At 36.2% G+C, this 20,119-nt stretch overlaps 1 protein-coding gene and 1 non-coding gene across 2 annotated transcripts in view; one reads left to right on the top strand and one right to left on the bottom strand.

The window, feature by feature from the left end:
- LOC129003274 (serine-rich adhesin for platelets-like) overlaps window positions 1–17,709 on the bottom strand; it is a 45,065-nt gene extending 27,356 nt beyond the window's left edge. Inside the window, exons 1-16 of the mRNA XM_054431565.1 lie at window positions 17,380–17,709; window positions 15,773–15,915; window positions 11,477–11,635; window positions 9,564–9,822; window positions 8,585–8,761; window positions 5,035–5,162; window positions 3,809–3,963; window positions 2,815–2,996; window positions 2,473–2,619; window positions 2,128–2,274; window positions 1,786–1,932; window positions 1,444–1,590; window positions 1,102–1,248; window positions 760–906; window positions 418–564; window positions 76–222 (exon numbers count right to left, since the gene is read on the bottom strand). Coding sequence (XP_054287540.1) covers window positions 76–222; window positions 418–564; window positions 760–906; window positions 1,102–1,248; window positions 1,444–1,590; window positions 1,786–1,932; window positions 2,128–2,274; window positions 2,473–2,619; window positions 2,815–2,996; window positions 3,809–3,963; window positions 5,035–5,162; window positions 8,585–8,761; window positions 9,564–9,822; window positions 11,477–11,635; window positions 15,773–15,908 — 2,372 coding nt within the window. The 5' untranslated portion in view covers window positions 15,909–15,915; window positions 17,380–17,709. The remainder of the gene's footprint in view (window positions 1–75; window positions 223–417; window positions 565–759; window positions 907–1,101; window positions 1,249–1,443; window positions 1,591–1,785; window positions 1,933–2,127; window positions 2,275–2,472; window positions 2,620–2,814; window positions 2,997–3,808; window positions 3,964–5,034; window positions 5,163–8,584; window positions 8,762–9,563; window positions 9,823–11,476; window positions 11,636–15,772; window positions 15,916–17,379) is intronic.
- Window positions 17,710–18,162: 453 nt separating this feature from the next.
- Trnai-uau (transfer RNA isoleucine (anticodon UAU)) lies at window positions 18,163–18,253 on the top strand. The gene is given in 2 exon segments: window positions 18,163–18,200; window positions 18,218–18,253. It is a non-coding gene; the product is annotated as a tRNA-Ile (tRNA).
- Window positions 18,254–20,119: the final 1,866 nt, after the last annotated feature.

Raw genomic sequence — 20,119 nt, 5'->3', positions numbered from 1 at the left:
CCTAGAGTTGTCTCCTCCCCACTACTGACCATCAGTGTACCTTCCTCACAGCTAGACACTACAGTTTTCACTTACCTCTCAGATGATATAGGAGAATGTTCTCTGTGAGGAGGTTGCTCAGTCATTGCGTCTGCCAGTAGGTTGGTGAGATAGGAGGATGATGTAGATGTTCCTAGAGTTGTCTTCTCCCCACTACTGACCATCAGTGTACCTTCCTCACAGCTAGACACTACAGTTTTCACTTACCTCTCAGATGATATAGGAGAATGTTCTCTGTGAGGAGGTTGCTCAGTCATTGCGTCTGCCAGTAGGTTGGTGAGATAGGAGGATGATGTAGATGTACCTAGAGTTGTCTTCTCCCCACTACTGACCATCAGTGTGCCTTCCTCACAGCTAGACACTACAGTTTTCACTTACCTCTCAGATGATATAGGAGAATGTTCTCTGTGAGGAGGTTGCTCAGTCATTGCGTCTGCCAGTAGGTTGGTGAGATAGGAGGATGATGTAGATGTACCTAGAGTTGTCTCCTCCCCACTACTGGCCATCAGTGTACCTTCCTCACAGCTAGACACTACAGTTTTCACTTACCTCTCAGATGATATAGGAGAATGTTCTCTGTGAGGAGGTTGCTCAGTCATTGCGTCTGCCAGTAGGTTGGTGAGATAGGAGGATGATGTAGATGTACCTAGAGTTGTCTCCTCCCCACTACTGGCCATCAGTGTACCTTCCTCACAGCTAGACACTACAGTTTTCACTTACCTCTCAGATGATATAGGAGAATGTTCTCTGTGAGGAGGTTGCTCAGTCATTGCGTCTGCCAGTAGGTTGGTGAGATAGGAGGTTGATGTAGATGTACCTAGAGTTGTCTCCTCCCCACTACTGGCCATCAGTGTACCTTCCTCACACCTAGACACTACAGTTTTCACTTACCTCTCAGATGATATAGGAGAATGTTCTCTGTGAGGAGGTTGCTCAGTCATTGCGTCTGCCAGTAGGTTGGTGAGATAGGAGGATGATGTAGATGTACCTAGAGTTGTCTCCTCCCCACTACTGGCCATCAGTGTACCTTCCTCACAGCTAGACACTACAGTTTTCACTTACCTCTCAGATGATATAGGAGAATGTTCTCTGTGAGGAGGTTGCTCAGTCATTGCGTCTGCCAGTAGGTTGGTGAGATAGGAGGTTGATGTAGATGTACCTAGAGTTGTCTCCTCCCCACTACTGGCCATCAGTGTGCCTTCCTCACACCTAGACACTACAGTTTTCACTTACCTCTCAGATGATATAGGAGAATGTTCTCTGTTTGGAGGTTGCTCAGTCATTGCGTCTGCCAGTAGGTTGGTGAGATAGGAGGTTGATGTAGATGTACCTAGAGTTGTCTCCTCCCCACTACTGGCCATCAGTGTACCTTCCTCACACCTAGACACTACAGTTTTCACTTACCTCTCAGATGATATAGGAGAATGTTCTCTGTGAGGTGGTTGCTCAGTCATTGCGTCTGCCAGTAGGTTGGTGAGATAGGAGGTTGATGTAGATGTACCTAGAGTTGTCTCCTCCCCACTACTGGCCATCAGTGTACCTTCCTCACACCTAGACACTACAGTTTTCACTTACCTCTCAGATGATATAGGAGAATGTTCTCTGTGAGGAGGTTGCTCAGTCATTGCGTCTGCCAGTAGGTTGGTGAGATAGGAGGTTGATGTAGATGTACCTAGAGTTGTCTCCTCCCCACTACTGGCCATCAGTGTGCCTTCCTCACACCTAGACACTACAGTTTTCACTCACCTCTCAGATGATATAGGAGAATGTTCTCTGTGAGGAGGTTGCTCAGTCATTGCGTCTGCCAGTAGGTTGGTGAGATAGGAGGTTGATGTAGATGTACCTAGAGTTGTCTCCTCCCCACTACTGGCCATCAGTGTGCCTTCCTCACAGCTAGACACTACAGTTTTCACTTACCTCTCAGATGATATAGGAGAATGTTCTCTGTGAGGAGGTTGCTCAGTCATTGCGTCTGCCAGTAGGTTGGTGAGATAGGAGGATGATGTAGATGTACCTAGAGTTGTCTCCTCCCCACTACTGGCCATCAGTGTACCTTCCTCACAGCTAGACACTACAGTTTTCACTTACCTCTCAGATGATATAGGAGAATGTTCTCTGTGAGGAGGTTGCTCAGTCATTGCGTCTGCCAGTAGGTTGGTGAGATAGGAGGATGATGTAGATGTTCCTAGAGTTGTCTCCTCCCCACTACTGGCCATCAGTGTACCTTCCTCACACCTAGACACCACTACAGTTTTCACTTACCTCTCAGATGATATAGGAGAATGTTCTCTGTGAGGAGGTTGCTCAGTCATTGCGTCTGCCAGTAGGTTGGTGAGATAGGAGGTTGATGTAGATGTACCTAGAGTTGTCTCCTCCCCACTACTGGCCATCAGTGTGCCTTCCTCACAGCTAGACACTACAGTTTTCACTTACCTCTCAGATGATATAGGAGAATGTTCTCTGTGAGGAGGTTGCTCAGTCATTGCGTCTGCCAGTAGGTTGGTGAGATAGGAGGATGATGTAGATGTACCTAGAGTTGTCTCCTCCCCACTACTGGCCATCAGTGTACCTTCCTCACAGCTAGACACTACAGTTTTCACTTACCTCTCAGATGATATAGGAGAATGTTCTCTGTGAGGAGGTTGCTCAGTCATTGCGTCTGCCAGTAGGTTGGTGAGATAGGAGGATGATGTAGATGTTCCTAGAGTTGTCTCCTCCCCACTACTGGCCATCAGTGTACCTTCCTCACACCTAGACACTACAGTTTTCACTTACCTCTCAGATGATATAGGAGAATGTTCTCTGTGAGGAGGTTGCTCAGTCATTGCGTCTGCCAGTAGGTTGGTGAGATAGGAGGTTGATGTAGATGTACCTAGAGTTGTCTCCTCCCCACTACTGGCCATCAGTGTGCCTTCCTCACAGCTAGACACCCCGGTTTCACACTCACTGCCTACACTCTACAATCAAAGAGATCAGGTCACTTTAAAAGGTTTAAATTTCGGAGTTCTTGGTAAACCTATCTGGTTGGGTTGGAAACTAGTTTAGCTTCACATGAATAGTACTTTTATTTATGCAAAGAACAAATGTCTACATTCAAAATTTAATGCATGTTCTATTACATACCCAGCCAAATCTATTTTAAGGAACTATATTTCGTAACTATATTACAGCAGAGTCCCTCTTGTTTGACTTCAGTTGGGGTCGGCTGCTGGAAATTACGGCCGGTCTCAGGGGGATGAGTTATTTATAATTTCATATGTATATGGTTTTTTACTGTACAGTACCGGTATAAGATTGTTTACGTGGGTCAATGTTGAGTAAATGTGAGTTCTGTATGCGGGTATACTGTTAGAAAGATGCATTCTAAAATGAGTGGAATACGTAAACATAAGTTTGTGGCAATGGAACAAAGACTCAGCATTCTAGAGCATCTTGATAGGGGCGCAAATTTGTCCAGTATTGTAAAAACACATTTATAAGTGGAAAAACAAGACAATTCAAGAAAAATATGTCAAAAGCTTAATTTTGGTAAGTAATGTTGTACAAAAATATTAAAATAATGTTGTTTGTTGATTTGTAAGTGTTGGTCATTAATTTATTAGGATTATTTTAACCTTTGATAATACATTCCGTTAGTCTGGCCATTTTGTAGTTTGGCAGGTAGTCCAGTCCTAAAGTGGCCAAACTAGTGGGATTCTACTACAAGTTTAATCTGCCGTTTAACTTAGAGCAGCCAGTACTAGTTTATGCCTATTTAGAAGAAACATACATCTCGAGGAGGCTCTGTAAAGGAAGTGTCCAGAGACGATGTTGATTTGAGCATCAAGTCTCTCGATGTTGACGATGTGGACATTAAATCCCGTGATGTTGTTGAAGCAGACATCAAATCACGCGATGTTGACGAAGCTTGGGGAAGATCCAGAACTGAATGACAGAAAAATAGGTAGATTAAACATCAATTCTAAACACATTAAGGAAGATAACTTTGATATATATTTTAATTTTAAGTTTACCAATATTTGTAACCTTCCACAAGAATACTTTTGTTTGGTTTTGTTTTGTTTCATTTTCAATGACTTTAATAACTTTAAATACTAAAGACACAATTCTTCTCAACCACCTACCTTTATTAACTTACATGTTAACAACTTTCTGTGTATTTGGTTTATTTCCAGAGGGTGTGCGGCTGTGAAATAATAACTTTAGGATACTGGGTAAGATGGAATAGTATTTCATCAATAGGGCCTGAAGTGACTCTTTTCAACCCGAGGTCAAGTTTTACAATCAGGGCGAAGGCAAGGTCAGAAAATGAGTGAGGGTTAAAAAGACAATTTTTGCCTGTGTGGTGAACTATATTTTTTGACATATTGCACCATTAATTAACAAACTAAGCTAGAAAACAAAATAATTTGTATGTAGAGATAACCTCTTAAAACGACTTCCAGCTTGTTTTCAATTCTGCTAATGCAAATAAGCAGCTGTTTAGTAAGCGATTCAATCATTTTGTCTATTACGATTGTGTAACAGGACATTATACCATCGATATGTCGAACAATGGACAATAATAGGCTAACACCTTACCTAATAAATCAATCAATAAATAATTTTGATCGAAACGATTGCCACAATTGAAATTTACAACTGTTTAAACAGATGACTTTTGCTCCCTATAGAGTAAAATGCTATTTTAGATCCGCAACACATGCATTAAAAACGGCTGTTTGTGCTGCAGTATGGCGAAAAAGTGTTTTTGTATAAGAGTTTTACTGAAAGAGTTGACAGAAATGAATTTTACAAACCTAAAATAAAATCTTTGTAATTAAAAATTGTGGTCTTCTTACACTCAAAATAGGTTCTCCAGGAGCATAAATATTTCAATTGTACATCTTAAAAATGTTTCCAGGTAAGCCTTCTTCATCATAAATGTAAATAATTTGCATCCCTATAACTCTACGAGATATTTAATGGTTTTTCTAAGAAGTAACCAACAATCACCTGTTCCCGCTGTTAGAGTTTCCGAGGCAGAGGTGTAACTGTCCTCGGCCACGCTTGGTTCAGAGTCATCCACTAGTTCAGGAGGACCTTCCCCTTCAGCTATGGGTGATATGCTGTCACTCGAATACCTATAAAGAAAATATTAAATAGAGAATAGACTGAATAGATTTACTTAGCTGACAACAAAAACACAATAATCACTTAATTTTCTAATTATAACAACAAAGTACTTCCAAAATATTAGGTATTATTAACAGATATCGTTGTCATTCAAAATTGAATTAATCTGAAATAGAACATACTGAAGTACAAAGAGATATACAAATATATGGTTTATTGTTATGTAACTTCTATCAAATATAATATAGTGTGGCTGTATAGTTTTACCACTAACATAAATCCTAATATGAATCTACTACTTACTGTCCCTACTGTATTTAATTTATAATTGCCATCATATTATGATCAGCGGACTTCCTCTTTATGTTTTAAAATTATTTATTGTTGTTGTATCTTAATACAAAAGTGTTTCAATGATTTATAATATAATCTCTTCTTTTAATTACTTTATTTTGTTTTCGTATATTTATAAGGCACAAGCTATTTTTATATCTAAAATTTAATAATTGCCCCAGTTTAATGCAACTAATCAATCAAGTTGTTGAAGTAAAATTTAGTACCGTATCCAATGTACAGCAAAATAACAACAAAGAATTTATAAGGAATTTAATCTCTAGAGTTGGGTTTAAACGTTTAAACCTCCCTTTTAACCCTTAAAGTGTCGCATTCCAAATGTCCCGATTATTTAGGCACATTTGTCAAGTTTTATGCAAACATAAATAAAAACGTTCATTGAATACATACATACAGGGTAATTGGGACACTCAGTGTGAAAATTAAAGTTTTAATTTTTTTTTAGTTGAAAGTTTTAAGAAAAGTACAAAGTAAATGAAGTGTGATGATGCATTTAAGAGGTTCCAGGTCTAAAAATTAGCTTCCCAAAGAATTATTTTAAGTTTTTAAAAAATAACCATGTTTTTAAACTTAATACAGCGATTTCTCAATTACCTGTTAGTGGATTTGAGTAGATAATGTCATTTTTGTGTTCTACATTAAATTGTGAATAATAGAATAATTAAAAATTATGGAGGATCAATAGTAAAAACTCCATTGTAAATAAACACAATGTTAAAAATTAAGGTTTTTGATAAAAATTTAAAAACATTGGTCTATTGCATTTTTCTAAACCCTGTATACAAGAAGGTAGCCAAATATTTTGAAAACTGTGCCATTTAACAAGCTTTCCATTTCCAACCATTGAGGTTTGGATATGCTTTTGTTTGTTTTAGTGGTTTGAATACTAGAAAACAAAGAACTTTTTTACTGTTTTTACTGTTCAAACTGAAACAAAAATACAAGTTTGCTTAATACATGCCGACTAATCTATGTTAAAAACACCATGTTTTGGAGGTCTTCAAACTACTAAAGCGTACATAAGCAGTTCTAAAACTCAATAGTGTAGCATATGGTTGGAAATCTTATAAAATGGCGCAGTTCTTAACATATTTTGCTACTTTCTTGTATACAGAGTGTAGGAAAATGCAATAGACTATTTATTTCAAATTTTTATCATAGTATAGACTATAGAGCTTCATTTTAGTCTTTGGTACTATTTACAATGGAGTTTTTACAATTGATCTTTCATCATTTTATATTCTTTTTATTCAATATTTAATTTAGAACACGAAAATGACATCATCTACTCAAATCTATTTACAGGTAATTGAGAAATTGCTATATTGTGTTTAAAAACATGGTTATTTTTGGAAAACTTTAAATGGGAAGCTAATTTTTATTTATAGACCTGGAACCTCTTATATGCATCATCACACTTCATTTAGTTTTGTACTTACACCAAAACTTTTTTCACACTGAGTCCCAATCACCCTGTATATTTTTTCTTAAACTAGGCCTACATGAAATAGGCTGTCTTTAAATTGTATAGTATAACACCTGTACTGGCCGTACTTTACAAGACTCAATTTCTATATGGGTTCAAATCCAGATGCACAAATTTTGTTTCTATTTCTGAGTAACCAGACATGTGGTAAAACACCAAGAGTCATTAAATAAAAAAAAACTGTTATATTTATTTTATTCCAAATTAAATTAGGAAAAAGAAAATATATATTTATATAGTACTAGCTGGCCCGACAGACGTCGTCCTGTCCTATTGTGGTTTTATGTCACATGCTCGTTCATTTTCAAGATGAGCTCGTTCGCATGGCTCAATCAGTCCTGGTTGAAGTTCGTTCGCTACGCTCACTCACCTTTAGGTTGGAGCTCGTTCGCTGCGCTCACTTGCCTTCAGGTTAGCTCGTTCGCTACGCTAACTCGCCTCCAGGTTGAAGTTCGTTCGCTACGCTCACTCACCTTTTGGTTGCAAATTAGCTGTTCTCATAAATTAAAAATAAGTATAGTGCTGCACCCTGTTGGTAAACCTATTAACTTTTTAATGCTATTGAACATCACAGAATCAAATTGTTTAGTTGCACCAGCTGTTAAGATTCTTTAATTCCATTTAAATATCAGTACTCATAAGGTTAACATTGGAAACTCCAGAGCCTCTGGGGCGGAGCCCTATTGACGGATCTGCACCAAACTTCACACAAACCTTCCTTGAATAATACTTAATAATGCCTGAAAGTTTCATTAAAATCTGTCTAGCGGTTTTGGAGTCCATAAAGGACAAACATACAAATATACAAACATACAAATATACAAACATACAAATATACAAACATACATTGGATTTTATATATATAGATTTATTCCAAAAATGATTACTAAACTTTATAAAAACAAAGATATGAACACCAAAACGATGTAGCAACCATAGAGAACCATGGACGAAAACAAACAAGCAGAAAAAAAAACACAGGACAAAAGAAATAGTTCGCAAAACAGCCATTGTTATTGGTTGTCATGAAGTCCAGAATCTGCCAAATACATTGGTATGCATTGTTACTGGGATCTTTCGATAGTACAGGATTATATCAAACGAAACAGAAAAACTGCAACGTCGCCGTAAATATAGCGACTGACACTTGCGGCAAAAACGATGTCGCCATAATTACAGCGAATGACCCTAAGAGGGTGTAACTTGGATTTGCATGTATACAAGTATCTCATAGGTCTGTGCACAAAACGTAGGCAAAACTAGGGGTGTGCACAGTACAAGAATAACTGATAGCCTACTAATAAATTCAACGTGGTGGTATCAGGACATGAAACATTGCTGGCTTGGTTTCACTGTTCATTGTGCTACTAACTGAGCCACCCAATCACCCCTTGCACTAGTCACACTCAATAAACAAACAACCTATAAAAGTTAAAGCTGCTAGTACTTAAACCTGATCTTTTAACCAACCTTAGCCTCATCCTGACCAAACGAAATCCATGCAAACAAACACACCATCTTAAATAATGTTGTATCAGCCTAACACAAAAAAATATGTAAAACTAAAAACTGTTTCCAAAAGGACTTCACCTGTGTTCACTAGCAGTAGACCCGAGAACTTCAACACTGCTGGGAGACGTAAGTACTTCAACAGACTCAAAGCTGCCCGACTGCCGCAGTCTTACAACGGACGAGGAGGTGGAGAGGGAATGTTGAGGGTCAGAATCAGGCGTACAACTGCCGAGTACTTCACAGCTGGAACTTGACCTACAGAGGGAAATATGCAAGAAATTCATCAAAGACTATAAACAAGTGTTGTTTGCCTCGGTTGTTGCCAGAAAAGTCTTGCTAAAATGTCTGGGTAGGTAGTAGCTGTTTTGGTTTGTAGTAGTATAAATTACTTGTCAGCTTAAACATTGTTCAAGGTAATGGAAAGTGTTTGTTATATTTACTTACAAAATTTAAATTTTACATTACAAGTCTACATCCAGTCACATAACATCTGTCTAGAGATGTGTAAAAAACCAAACCAAAATCTTTAAACCACTGAAAAAAGTTTTGGTTTCAATATTCAATTAACAATTTTAAAAACTCAAAAGTGACAACAGAAATCAAGCATGTTTGTCCTCTTAAAATGTGAAGATCACAAACATTGTGGTTATTGGTTGTCAATCGTTAATAGTGACATACTGTATTGGGAAAAAATTATTTATTTTCTGTGTCCTTTTTCCCAAATAATAAGGTTAAGTATATCCATCAATGAACAACACGCAAGTAAACAGTTAACATTTACCTTATATTTTAATATCCAAAAATTTAACAGAAAAACTGCTATTTCCAGTATGAGATGCTAAGCTAAATTTAAAGCATTTTGATTTTTTAAGATTTGTTTCCGGTTTTTAGATTTATAATGTTTGGTTTTAACAACTATCACTATACCGGTACCTCTCATATTCTAATTTTTATACCACAGGGATTATAACACACAAAATGTAATTCTGCTCTACATCTTGTCTAGCTAACCAACATCAGTTCAACGAGGAATTTTATAAAACGTAAGACTGATTACCTTCGATCACTTTCAGACGAGATAGCAGATAACCGGTTGTTATAGTTACGAGGTTCTTTTTTCCTATAGACTACTGGCGGAAAGTTGAGAATCTCTTCTCGGATATCAGAAGGACAGCTCGGATCAGGGGTTTTTGCCTCTGAAGGTGAAGTATTAGCTGTACTAGCCGAGGGAGGCTGAAATGTGGCTGTTTTTTTGGGCTGGTTTGAAATAAAGTTAGTAGGACGACTAGGAGTCTCGGGGTTCTCTTTTGCATCATCTGTAATCAAAATTTAACATTTACAAAGTTATAAATAACAGATAATGAAGTTACTAAACAATTAAAGATTAAAATATGCAATGCACTCTTATGAAAAATTATTAAATAATTTGATAAAGTGACTGACAATTAAGTTAAAGATTTGACAAATATGTCCTAGTAATAGTAGTAGTAGTAGTTATAGAAGTTTCCATGTAAAAGCTTTATAGCCAATTTAGAATAAAAATGAACATTGTTACATTGAGCAACTGGCAGAATGTGTTGTGCATATCACACAAAAGGCTACCCATTTATTTGTCTAAGCCGAACTGAAAGGAAATGACAGCTTATTGTAAATTATTGCATGTTATAGACACATCAACTATCTCAGTATCAGTAACAGGTGTTCAATTTTACTAGCTGCTACAGCTGATCTTTATAGATGGGATGTTTATTACAAAACCAACGGTCAAAGGTCCTATTTTCGGTCAATTTTACTGGGCTTATTTTATTTATTAAACTACGGCAGATGAATAAGACATAGATCAATCAATCAATCAATTAAATCAATAAATTATTAAAGATGGGGGACGCCACTATGTGCGTATTTTAACCCAAATATGAGTGAAGGATGAGTCTAGGATGAGTGGCGCGATCTTGTTAGTGACTAAGGCCGACATGTTCCTTAGACACAGCTGTTAATTAATAGCCAATACAGCCAATGGCAACTAAGTCAGTATGTAAGGGGATTTTAAATAAAGGAAATCTTTGAAACAAGTGTGTGAGAAAATACGAGGCATGTTTTTTATGTAAGTACCGTTTTTAAATTTCTCCGTTCCAGCACTGCGATTGGCATTTTCGACATTTGCGCTGTGTATGGGCATCTATTGGTAAGACCTAGCCAGAAATTCAAGAACAATCGGCCGTGTTTACATCCGGTTTCGAGCATTCAAAATGGTGCCGCCAATTAAGACTGCCGCCGACTGTGAAGTTCGCGCTGTAATTAGATTTTTAAGTGCTTAAGGTTTGAAAGCTATTGAATATCATTTATAAGCATGAATAAAGCATATTTGATTTGATTCGATTTGATATCATCGTCAGATTAGTGAAATGTATGGCGAGAACATTATGAGTGACGGAATGGTACGCAAGTAGGTAAGGGCATTTTAAGACGGTCCCATCAATGTTCATGATGAGCAACGCACTGGGTCCGGGGACAGTAATGACGCCGCCCTTTGCGTTACTCATCATGAACGTTGGTGGGACCGTATTTAAATGCCCTAATCCACTTGCGTACCATTATGACACTCATAATGTTCTCGCCATGCACTTCTCTTCACTAATCTGTCGATGATTTTCAATGGCTTTCACATCTTTAGAACTTAAAAATACCACTACAGATGAAATTTAATATCAAGAAACGCTTGATAATCTGACACACTAATGTTACTAATATACACTAATATTACTACACATTCTTGAAGTCATAACAGCCATATTCATACAGCTTATTGAACAAAACTTGTTGTACCTAACTCCATTTTAACAGCTACAACTAGGAGACAGTTTTTAAAGACATAATAAATTAGATTATTATTATTGGCCTACTGACTAAAATTTCTCTTATGAAAGAGGCTAAAAGAATAATAAAAAATAAAGAAAATTTAACACTTACTTTCTAGCAATTTAGGATTTTCAAAAAACGAGCCTGTGAAGGATCCCCACAGACTTCCACTTTGACCAAGTTTACTCGAGGATGAGAGTTTTGGCTCACTTTCACTCCGAGGCACTCCTTGGTCTACCCACATTTCCGTCTCAGCACCAGGTGACGTCACTAGAAAACGAGTATCATTTAGTAACGAGTCATTTGATTTTAAGAACAAATTAAGCTGTTTTTATCAAAGTTCTTAAATGCTACTTTACTAGAGGCAAAAACTATGCACTCCTAGCGATTGGGCATAACAAATTCCTAAACTGAATTCCTAATGGTCAACTAACTCGCTAACTCAAACCCCTATACAAGTCAAGTCAAATCAACTACAGTAGACTCCCTCTTATCCGGACTCCTCGGAACTGAGGCCAGTCCGGATAACGGTTTTTCCGGTTAAACCGACGTCCCTAAAAAATTGTTAAAATGGACTGTTTACTGTGGTATTCGACTTTAATTTAGGAGAGCATTGTATTTAGACACGTGATCACTGGTCTCAAATATTTCCCACAAGAACAGTCGTTTCAATACCGCCCACTTCCTGCCGACCTAGTCCGGTTAAACCAATGTGCTGATAAAAATTATCCGGTTAAAGAGATGTCATTTCCGTTGAGTGTAGTCTGGTTAAACCGATGTCCGGTTAAAAGGTGTCCGGATAAGAGGGAGTCTACTGTATGCACTTTATCTCGGCAAATCAAGATTAACCTCTTTAATTTTAGGTTTTCTCAACCGATCTCTAGAAGTCAAAACCTCGGAGTACAGGTTGCTATGTGTTTGTTAGCCATATTTAGTCCTGCAAACAACGGCTGTGTTGAGAATTTCAGTCACATGGAGTACAAAAAGAAACCGTGTGAAGTGTATTGTATACCGACAAATGAAGAATGGTTTGGGGGAAGAGGCCCAACCCCGTGACTGATGTGGGTTTCTACAGTTGTAGCCGGGGGGGTGAGAAGGAAGGAGGGAGACTATTGTTTGGTATTGCGGGTTCGGGGGCGATATATGGCGGTTATGGGATATTGGCGGGAGTTCGGGAAATCGGAGGGAATAACAGGTTAATGGATCCAAGGAAAACCTAGAGGGTGCTGGTGAGCTTTTGGTATACAGGGAACAGAAAGGAAGTGGGAATCCGCCTTTCTTTGGGAGTGCACTCAACTGTTTTCCAAGCGGAAGTCACTGCCCTGTTTGGTTTGAACCTGTGAGAATAATTTCAGTAAGGAGACCAGAGACCAAATAATCTGTATCTACACTGACAGTCCTGCTTTTATTTCAAACAAATTCAACTTCAAGATTGTCTTACGCCTTGTCGAAATCAGGAAGAGGAACTATTTAACATTTGTTTGGGTACCTGGTCACTCAGACCTTGAAGGTAATGCTGCTAACATTCTGGCAAATGTTTCTTTGGCGGCATTTTTGTTCGGTCCTAAACCCTTCTGTGGCATCTTACATAGGTATGTGTGCACCTCCATCATGACATGGGCCACTGAAAAACTTTGTAAGAGATGGGCTGAAGCACCCCTCTTAAGAGAAAATAAGCTCATTCTTCACACGCCTTTGCTGGACATAGGTGGTTCAGAAAGCAACTGCATCGAAAGAGTTTGTATGATGATGGCAAGTTCAGCAGGTCAGATAAGACTGCTGATCACCTGTTTTTGACTGTGAGGTGCTCCCTGAGGTAAGAAGGACAACTCATGGCAATCTGGGAAGAAGGAGTTAACTTCTTGAATAGGAACTTATAGGTTTATCAGATGCCTGGACATTGAAGGTCTCTTTAGAATGTATCAACTCACTGGGGTGCGAAATAATTCGACAAATCTGGATGAAGCATTTTGAGGCTTCGGCCTACCCCTTCCAGATAATATAAGAGTGCAAAAAGACAATTTTTGTATTTTATTTTAGTACGGTATAGGCTGTAGGTAATAAAGACAGTTTTCACTATTTTTCACCTCTACATTTCAATTGATTTACTAATACATTTCAATGTCTATGAAACTAAAATTTAATCAATAAGTTAATTTTTTAAACTATGCCTCAAAATATAGCTTAGTGAAAAATCTGTTTCACTAATTTTGTCGGCTGCGTTCAGCTTGGGTGATATGAATGTGTGTGTGGAGATATTAAGCACGGGTAAAAATGGTCTAATAGGAAATAAGCACTCTTTTTAAAAAGACCAAGAGCTCACTAATTTTCCTTACATACAACAAATTGTCGCTTACGCCCCTTCGTCTTGCAGGCGTTGAAGCATAGGGTCACAGACAGTAAGAGCCTACACATGGCAACTCTTGGCAAAATTCTTGATTCTTGCTTGATAAAGCCTACTTTTAATAGTTATTATAAGAAGGTGTCTTGCTAGCTAGAGGTTAGTGTCTAAGATGTCAGTAACAGGGTAGAGTCCAATTCCAGGCACATATACAAAACTATTATGGGTTTGGACAGTTTTTTTTTTTTTTACAAATATTTGAGTTGACTTCATCAATAATAAATAGCACTGGCGGTCACAAGCAAAAAAAAGTTTAACCACATATAAGGTCTACCATATTTTAGGAAACCCCAACTGTTTATCCCCATAAGCCAAAAGAATGTGTTTATTACGTACCTAAGTAATTAATTGTAAATTAATTAAAACTTGACTTCTTGAGGTGCATGCAAATTTGCTACTTTACTAACAATTAATTGCTAGCCATTTATGCTAGCATTAAATGAACTAGGCCTATACTACTATAGTTCGGCCGCTTAGAAAACGACCTGCGCGCTAATGCTAAACCAATGCTGGAGGAGGTCGCTTTCTAAGCGGCCGAACTATAGTTATTGGCCTCTTAACCATTAAAAATTAATTTCATAACTTGATTCGGACCCAAGTAAAAATTTTAACATGATACTTATTATTAATATTGACCAGAAAGCTTAAGGGGAGTCGCTACTAAAAACAACCAATTTTGTAAAAAAAAACATTATTTTTGTTTTTTTTCTTGTTCTATGGTATATTTTAAGGTTTTAGGAAAACACAACAAATGGTATATATTTTTATCACTATGAAAAAAATATTTGAAGTGGAGGGTACACACCTGTTCCGGGCATCAGATTGAAACATCAACCACTGTTTTCCGCAACTTAGAAATTGGTGTTTTTTTACATATAATGACATAGGCCTATAACTTTTTAACTATTAACTTTAAGCTATATGAATGAAATTTTGTTTACACATTGTTTATACTACTGTATAGAGCAACTTTTTGTACATGGATATTGTAATAGTACAAGTAGGCCTACATGAAAAAAAAATGAATTACATAGGAATTTTTAAAAAATTACCCGAAGCCATTAACTAGTTTGGAAAAATATATTAGTATGCACAAAAGTTGGTACATTTTTTGCTCTTTAAAATGAGGTACCAAGCAATAAAATTGGTTCAGTAGTTATAAGAGAGTTGAAAAAACCTCAAAAAACTCCAAAAAGTACTTAAACAGCGGTAATCCTTTTTCTAAGACTAAATGAAGCTAAAAAAGTATATACTATGACAGTTTTTTTTTTTCAGTAGCGACTCCCCTAAAATACTTTTAATTTTTGTCTAGTTAGCCTAACATAGGAGATTATTCCAAAAAAAAACATGCACTGGTGTATGCAATATTTCAGACTAGCTGTACCCGCGGGCTTTGCCCCGTTTTACTTCATCAGTGAGCTCGTTCGCATGGCTCAATCACGTCCTGGTTGAAGTTCGTTCGCTACGCTCACTCACCTTTAGAATGGAGCTCGTTCGCTGCGCTCACTTGTCTTCAGGTTAGCTCGTTCGCTACGCTAACTCGCCTCCAGGTTAAAGTTTGTTCGCTACGCTCACTCAACTGTACCCGCGGGCTTTGCCCCGTTTTACTTCGTAAGTGAGCTCGTTCGCATGGCTCAATCACATCCTGGTTGAAGTTCGTTCGCTACGCTAACTTGCGTCCAGGATGAAGTTTGTTCGCTACGCTCACTCACCTTTTGGTTGCAAATTAGCTGTTTTCATAGATTAAAAATAATAATACTGCTGCACCCTGTTGGTAGGGCGGAGCCCGAAAGGATTTTTGAGATAAGAATATGCCTATATGTTAATCGGGAATGTGAGCTATCATCATGCCAAATTTTAGCAAAATCCGTCCAGTGGTTAATGCGTTCACTTGTCACAAACATACATCCATACATACATCCAAACTTTCTCATTTATAATATTAGTAGGATAAATAAAGTGGAGAACAATTAATTTTGAAATGCTATGTTGTGAAACAGACTTACAGCTGCTCTGAGTTACATGCTCAATATCCTCTTCCTTGATGTCAAGAGCTTTGTCTATAGTCTTTTGAGCTTCTTTCAGAGCCGTTTTTGCTAAATTAGCAAATCCTGTCGCATCAAACCAACTCATTGTGTCCATATAGTACCTAAAGACAAAGTAAGTGGTTATTTCTAGTGCCTTTGTTCGCCTAGTATTTTTTTTTGTCTGGACACAAAATGTAGCCCTAATATAATCATTCTCTACTTTTTCTATTTTTTTTTTTTATAATTTCAATAATAATGTTTGACTGCCATCTAACTTAGTTAGGGATATTTTTGGCAAATTTGTATACATATACATTTATTTGATTACCTCCTTCTACTAGGAGACCAGGTATGTTGAATAAAAAGTAAACATTTATTTGACAAAAATACACTGGATACAGGTAGGCCTACATTCATATTCAAAAGATATATCCTGTACCTAGCTTAGGTCTTGGCCTATACACTTAATATTTACAAATAGCTTAGGTAATCGTATGACAGATGACCAGCTTTTCAAGGCTCTGTAAGTACGATTTGACTTTATTTACATGAAACTGTCACCGAAATTAGCTAATTTTACCCGAGTCACAGTACCCATTTTCTGCAATTGACCCGGGTCAACAAAATAAAATTAGCTATTTACGGTGGTTTTAAAATATGTAAATATTTTTTAATCGTTACCAAATTTTACATAGGCTTACTTGTAGTTGTAGAATAAGTTACATGTTGATATACCATAAGTTATACCTCCGTTCCAAGTTTCATGTAAATATCTAAGTTATATCCTGAGTGGTTTTTTTGCCAATTGAATTGTATTATAAGTAGTAACTTAAGTCCCTCTTCAAGGCAGTAATACATTTCCAGATTTTAGAGGTCCTGAAGCAAGCCTGCTGTACATATCAGTGCCTTGGTCGGGTAGTGCTCTTGTCTTTGAGATATAAAGAAGGGAATGACTATTTTGCTGTTTTGTCAAGTATGACATCTATGACCGGTATTGGCAAACAAACTTGCCACTAGTAGGTACATATCAAAAAGTACCATTTGGCTTGTTTTTAATCATAGTTAGATGTTACAGGCTAACTGAGATTTGGTTTAACTTGAACCACAGTTTAAACTTAATGCAATTTTTAAAAATGTACGCTACTTCCATGAGTTCGTTTTCAAGAAATCAGGGTGGTAATTTTTAAGTATAACCTTAACCTATCTTGAAATTATGCAGTTTCGGCCTATTGTTTTACACTAAAATTGACACCATACGCCTAAGTTTTCAAATTTAGGTTTAAGGTGAAATGGGGGTCCTCAACAACAACTACCAAAAAAATAATGATTGCAATGTGAATAAAGCATTTCTGCAGATAGCAAACTACGCTTAAATTATAAATTATAACTAGGCCTAGGCCTTTGCTATTGCTAAATGTGAGATAGGCCTGTGTTTGATTTGGACTCCAACTTAATTGGAATACAATCCATCTAGCACAGTTTTACTTTTACTTACCTAGGCCTAAAGATCAACTAAGTTTAACAGGTTTAACTTAGCCCATTATTAAAAAGTATATTTTTGTTAGAGATGCAAGTTGAAAACCTACCTTTTTCTTAGAGCAAATTAGGAGATTTGGATACAATTACACTGTTTGACATATTTTAGAAGCATCGAATAATAACATAATTTATTTTATTTCATTATTTCCAAGAATATTAAGCCTATGTACGCCCTTTAAGTAAACTAACCTATAAATCATAAAATAGTACATAGGCCTATTTATTTTAAAAATAAAAGAATCCGCATAGGGTTTTTGTTTAAAAGTTATTTATAGAACCGAATACATCCAAAATATGACTTAAAACTTAAACTAACAATATGTTGAGCTGTATTTTAGTGCTTGAGTGATAAAAATATGACAGATCATCAACGATTATCATCGGAGTCGGTCGGAGAGCAGTCGACGTTTATTATTATCTTCTTGCAACTAACTGCAACTTTTAATTGAAACAAACTGCAATGCAGTAAATCAGCTATGTGAACGTAATTCTCATATGTATTAAAGTTACAGTTAAAACTATGGTTAAAACAAAATTATTGTTTGCTTGAATAAATTTGAGGTGAACTTATAACCATAGTTTGTAATATAATTTATATACATGTTAACAGCTAAATAAGCAGTTATTTTTATATTTCTCAATTGATATAAGCTTACTCTCACAGATATCATAAATTTGTGCATAATTTTTTCCCAAATAATAAAGGTTCAAGGTCCAAATAGTAAAAATTAGTCATTGTGTTTTATACATATAACATTGATAAGCTGTACTGGCTCACAAAGTACGTGATCCAAGTTCGTATGCGACATTTAATGCGCTTCCCATCGCCTGCCCCAGTGGCGCAATCGGTTAGCGCACGGTACTTATAGACAGTAGTCGTGAGCAATGCCGGGGTTGTGAGTTCGAGCCTCACCTGGGGCATTAACTTTTTGATGCAGATTTATAGGCATTTTGATCAATTTCTCATTGGTATATTTTTGTATTGTATTTGCATTTAAAATTCAAATTAAATAATGTACTCAAAATTACTTTTTTTATTTTATTGTGCACATTAAAATTTATAAATCAAATCTAGCTTTATACAGGTAATTTATGAGGATTTGTTTTATTGGATGATTGTGAATAATTTGGGCATAGCTAACCAAATATATTATATCTCTAGCCAAGAAAAGTTTGTTTGAGATATTTTTTTCAAACTGTAAGTTATTGTTATTTTTAATTTTTGAAGCCCACTTACAGTTTTTACTTTCCCCCCCTATATCATAAATTAGTTATTATGGTATATAGGAACTAATTTATAGTATCTCCAGGGTTTTTTATATTTTGATTGTGACTTTCCAATAAAAAATATAAAAAATAAAAGAAAAAAATGGCCCGAACTATTTTGATAAAAGTATAGTATGTTATAGTACTTAAATTCTGAACAAAATGGTACTAAACTTCCATTGCTGTAAAAATTACTGTTCAAAGGTTATTGTAACTGTGTTATTTTCCCATTAAGAAAATACATAAAAAAATTAATTAAAAACACCTGTTTTGATTAAAATTAGGGATACAAATTTTTGACTAGCTAATGGGAGAAAGTATGTGTCAGATTGCTGATACCGTTTTATGTAATGCATCATTTTCATATTTTGTTGTAGGTTTTGGTTTTACGCCTGAAAGTAACTTAAAAGCTAAAATACCAAAATGAAAATAATAAAAAACAAATTAGTCTATTTATGAGGATAGGAAATTAATAAAATAATTAAATCTCCACATCAATTACTAAAATTCTGATTCAACGAAGTGTTGATGGGATTGAATACACACTGTATTATGTATATAAGGTGTCATCTGTATAACGTAGTATGACGGTTTGTGTAGCTTTGTTTAAGAAGCATTGACAAATGATAAATTAATTACTCACTATTTTATTCTTATGAGAAAGTTATCTTCAACAACCACATATCATTGGCAACAAACTATATACTTTATTTAGGATACCATAGTTTTATCAACTTATTCAAAAAATGAATATTCAGAAATTAGCACAAGAGAGGAATTAAATTGACACAATAAGCTGAAATCTAGAGGAACTGTTAAAGAAAATAAAAGATGTTGCTCATCCTTATAAAATAACTTGTTCAAACGAAACTCTGAAAAGAAATTCCATTGGAAAATTCTACTATTCATTATTACCCACCAACATTCTTTTACTTTATGATTTAGTGAAGTGTTTCCCAAACTTTTTTCTTGGAGTATCACTAAACAAACCAAAAATTTGTAGTGAACCACTCAGTCAAAAGGTAATTATCGATAGAATGCTTATTAATAATTATTTTTTTAATCTAACCAACCCACTCTCTAACCACACGTATTCACCACTCGCCGGAGTAATATTTGGAGTGCAATATAGAAACATACCTGCATCAAGATCACCACTCGCCAGGCCCAAGAGTCTTTTCTTAAATTTCACTCATTACTTGAGTGCTATTATTTTTAATCAGTCACATACTTATTGCCTACTTTCTCCACCTATACATGGTATGGAGAAAGTATTGTTTTCATCAACATTTTTGAGTTTTGAGTGGATCCACCTGAATTAAAAAAAAGTAGTTTTCGAAGTGATGTCTGTGTGTATGTGAGTTTGTGTTTGTCTGAATGTATGCATGTGTGGATGTGTACAGAACTATAGACCACACCTGTGGTCCGATTTTGATGAAATTCGGTATGTAGGTACTAATCCATGGTATCTTCAGGTTTATTTTTTTAAATTTTGATTTGTATGGTGATTTTCTAGTAAAA

The sequence above is a fragment of the Macrosteles quadrilineatus genome, unplaced genomic scaffold (assembly GCF_028750875.1).
Source record: "Macrosteles quadrilineatus isolate MER2022 unplaced genomic scaffold, UCM_ALF_1.0 Scaffold_9__3_contigs__length_116548681, whole genome shotgun sequence".
NCBI classification, from domain to species: domain Eukaryota; kingdom Metazoa; phylum Arthropoda; class Insecta; order Hemiptera; family Cicadellidae; genus Macrosteles; species Macrosteles quadrilineatus.
The sequence above is the reverse complement of the archived record's forward strand: the minus strand, read 5'-3'. Positions and strand labels throughout refer to the sequence as shown.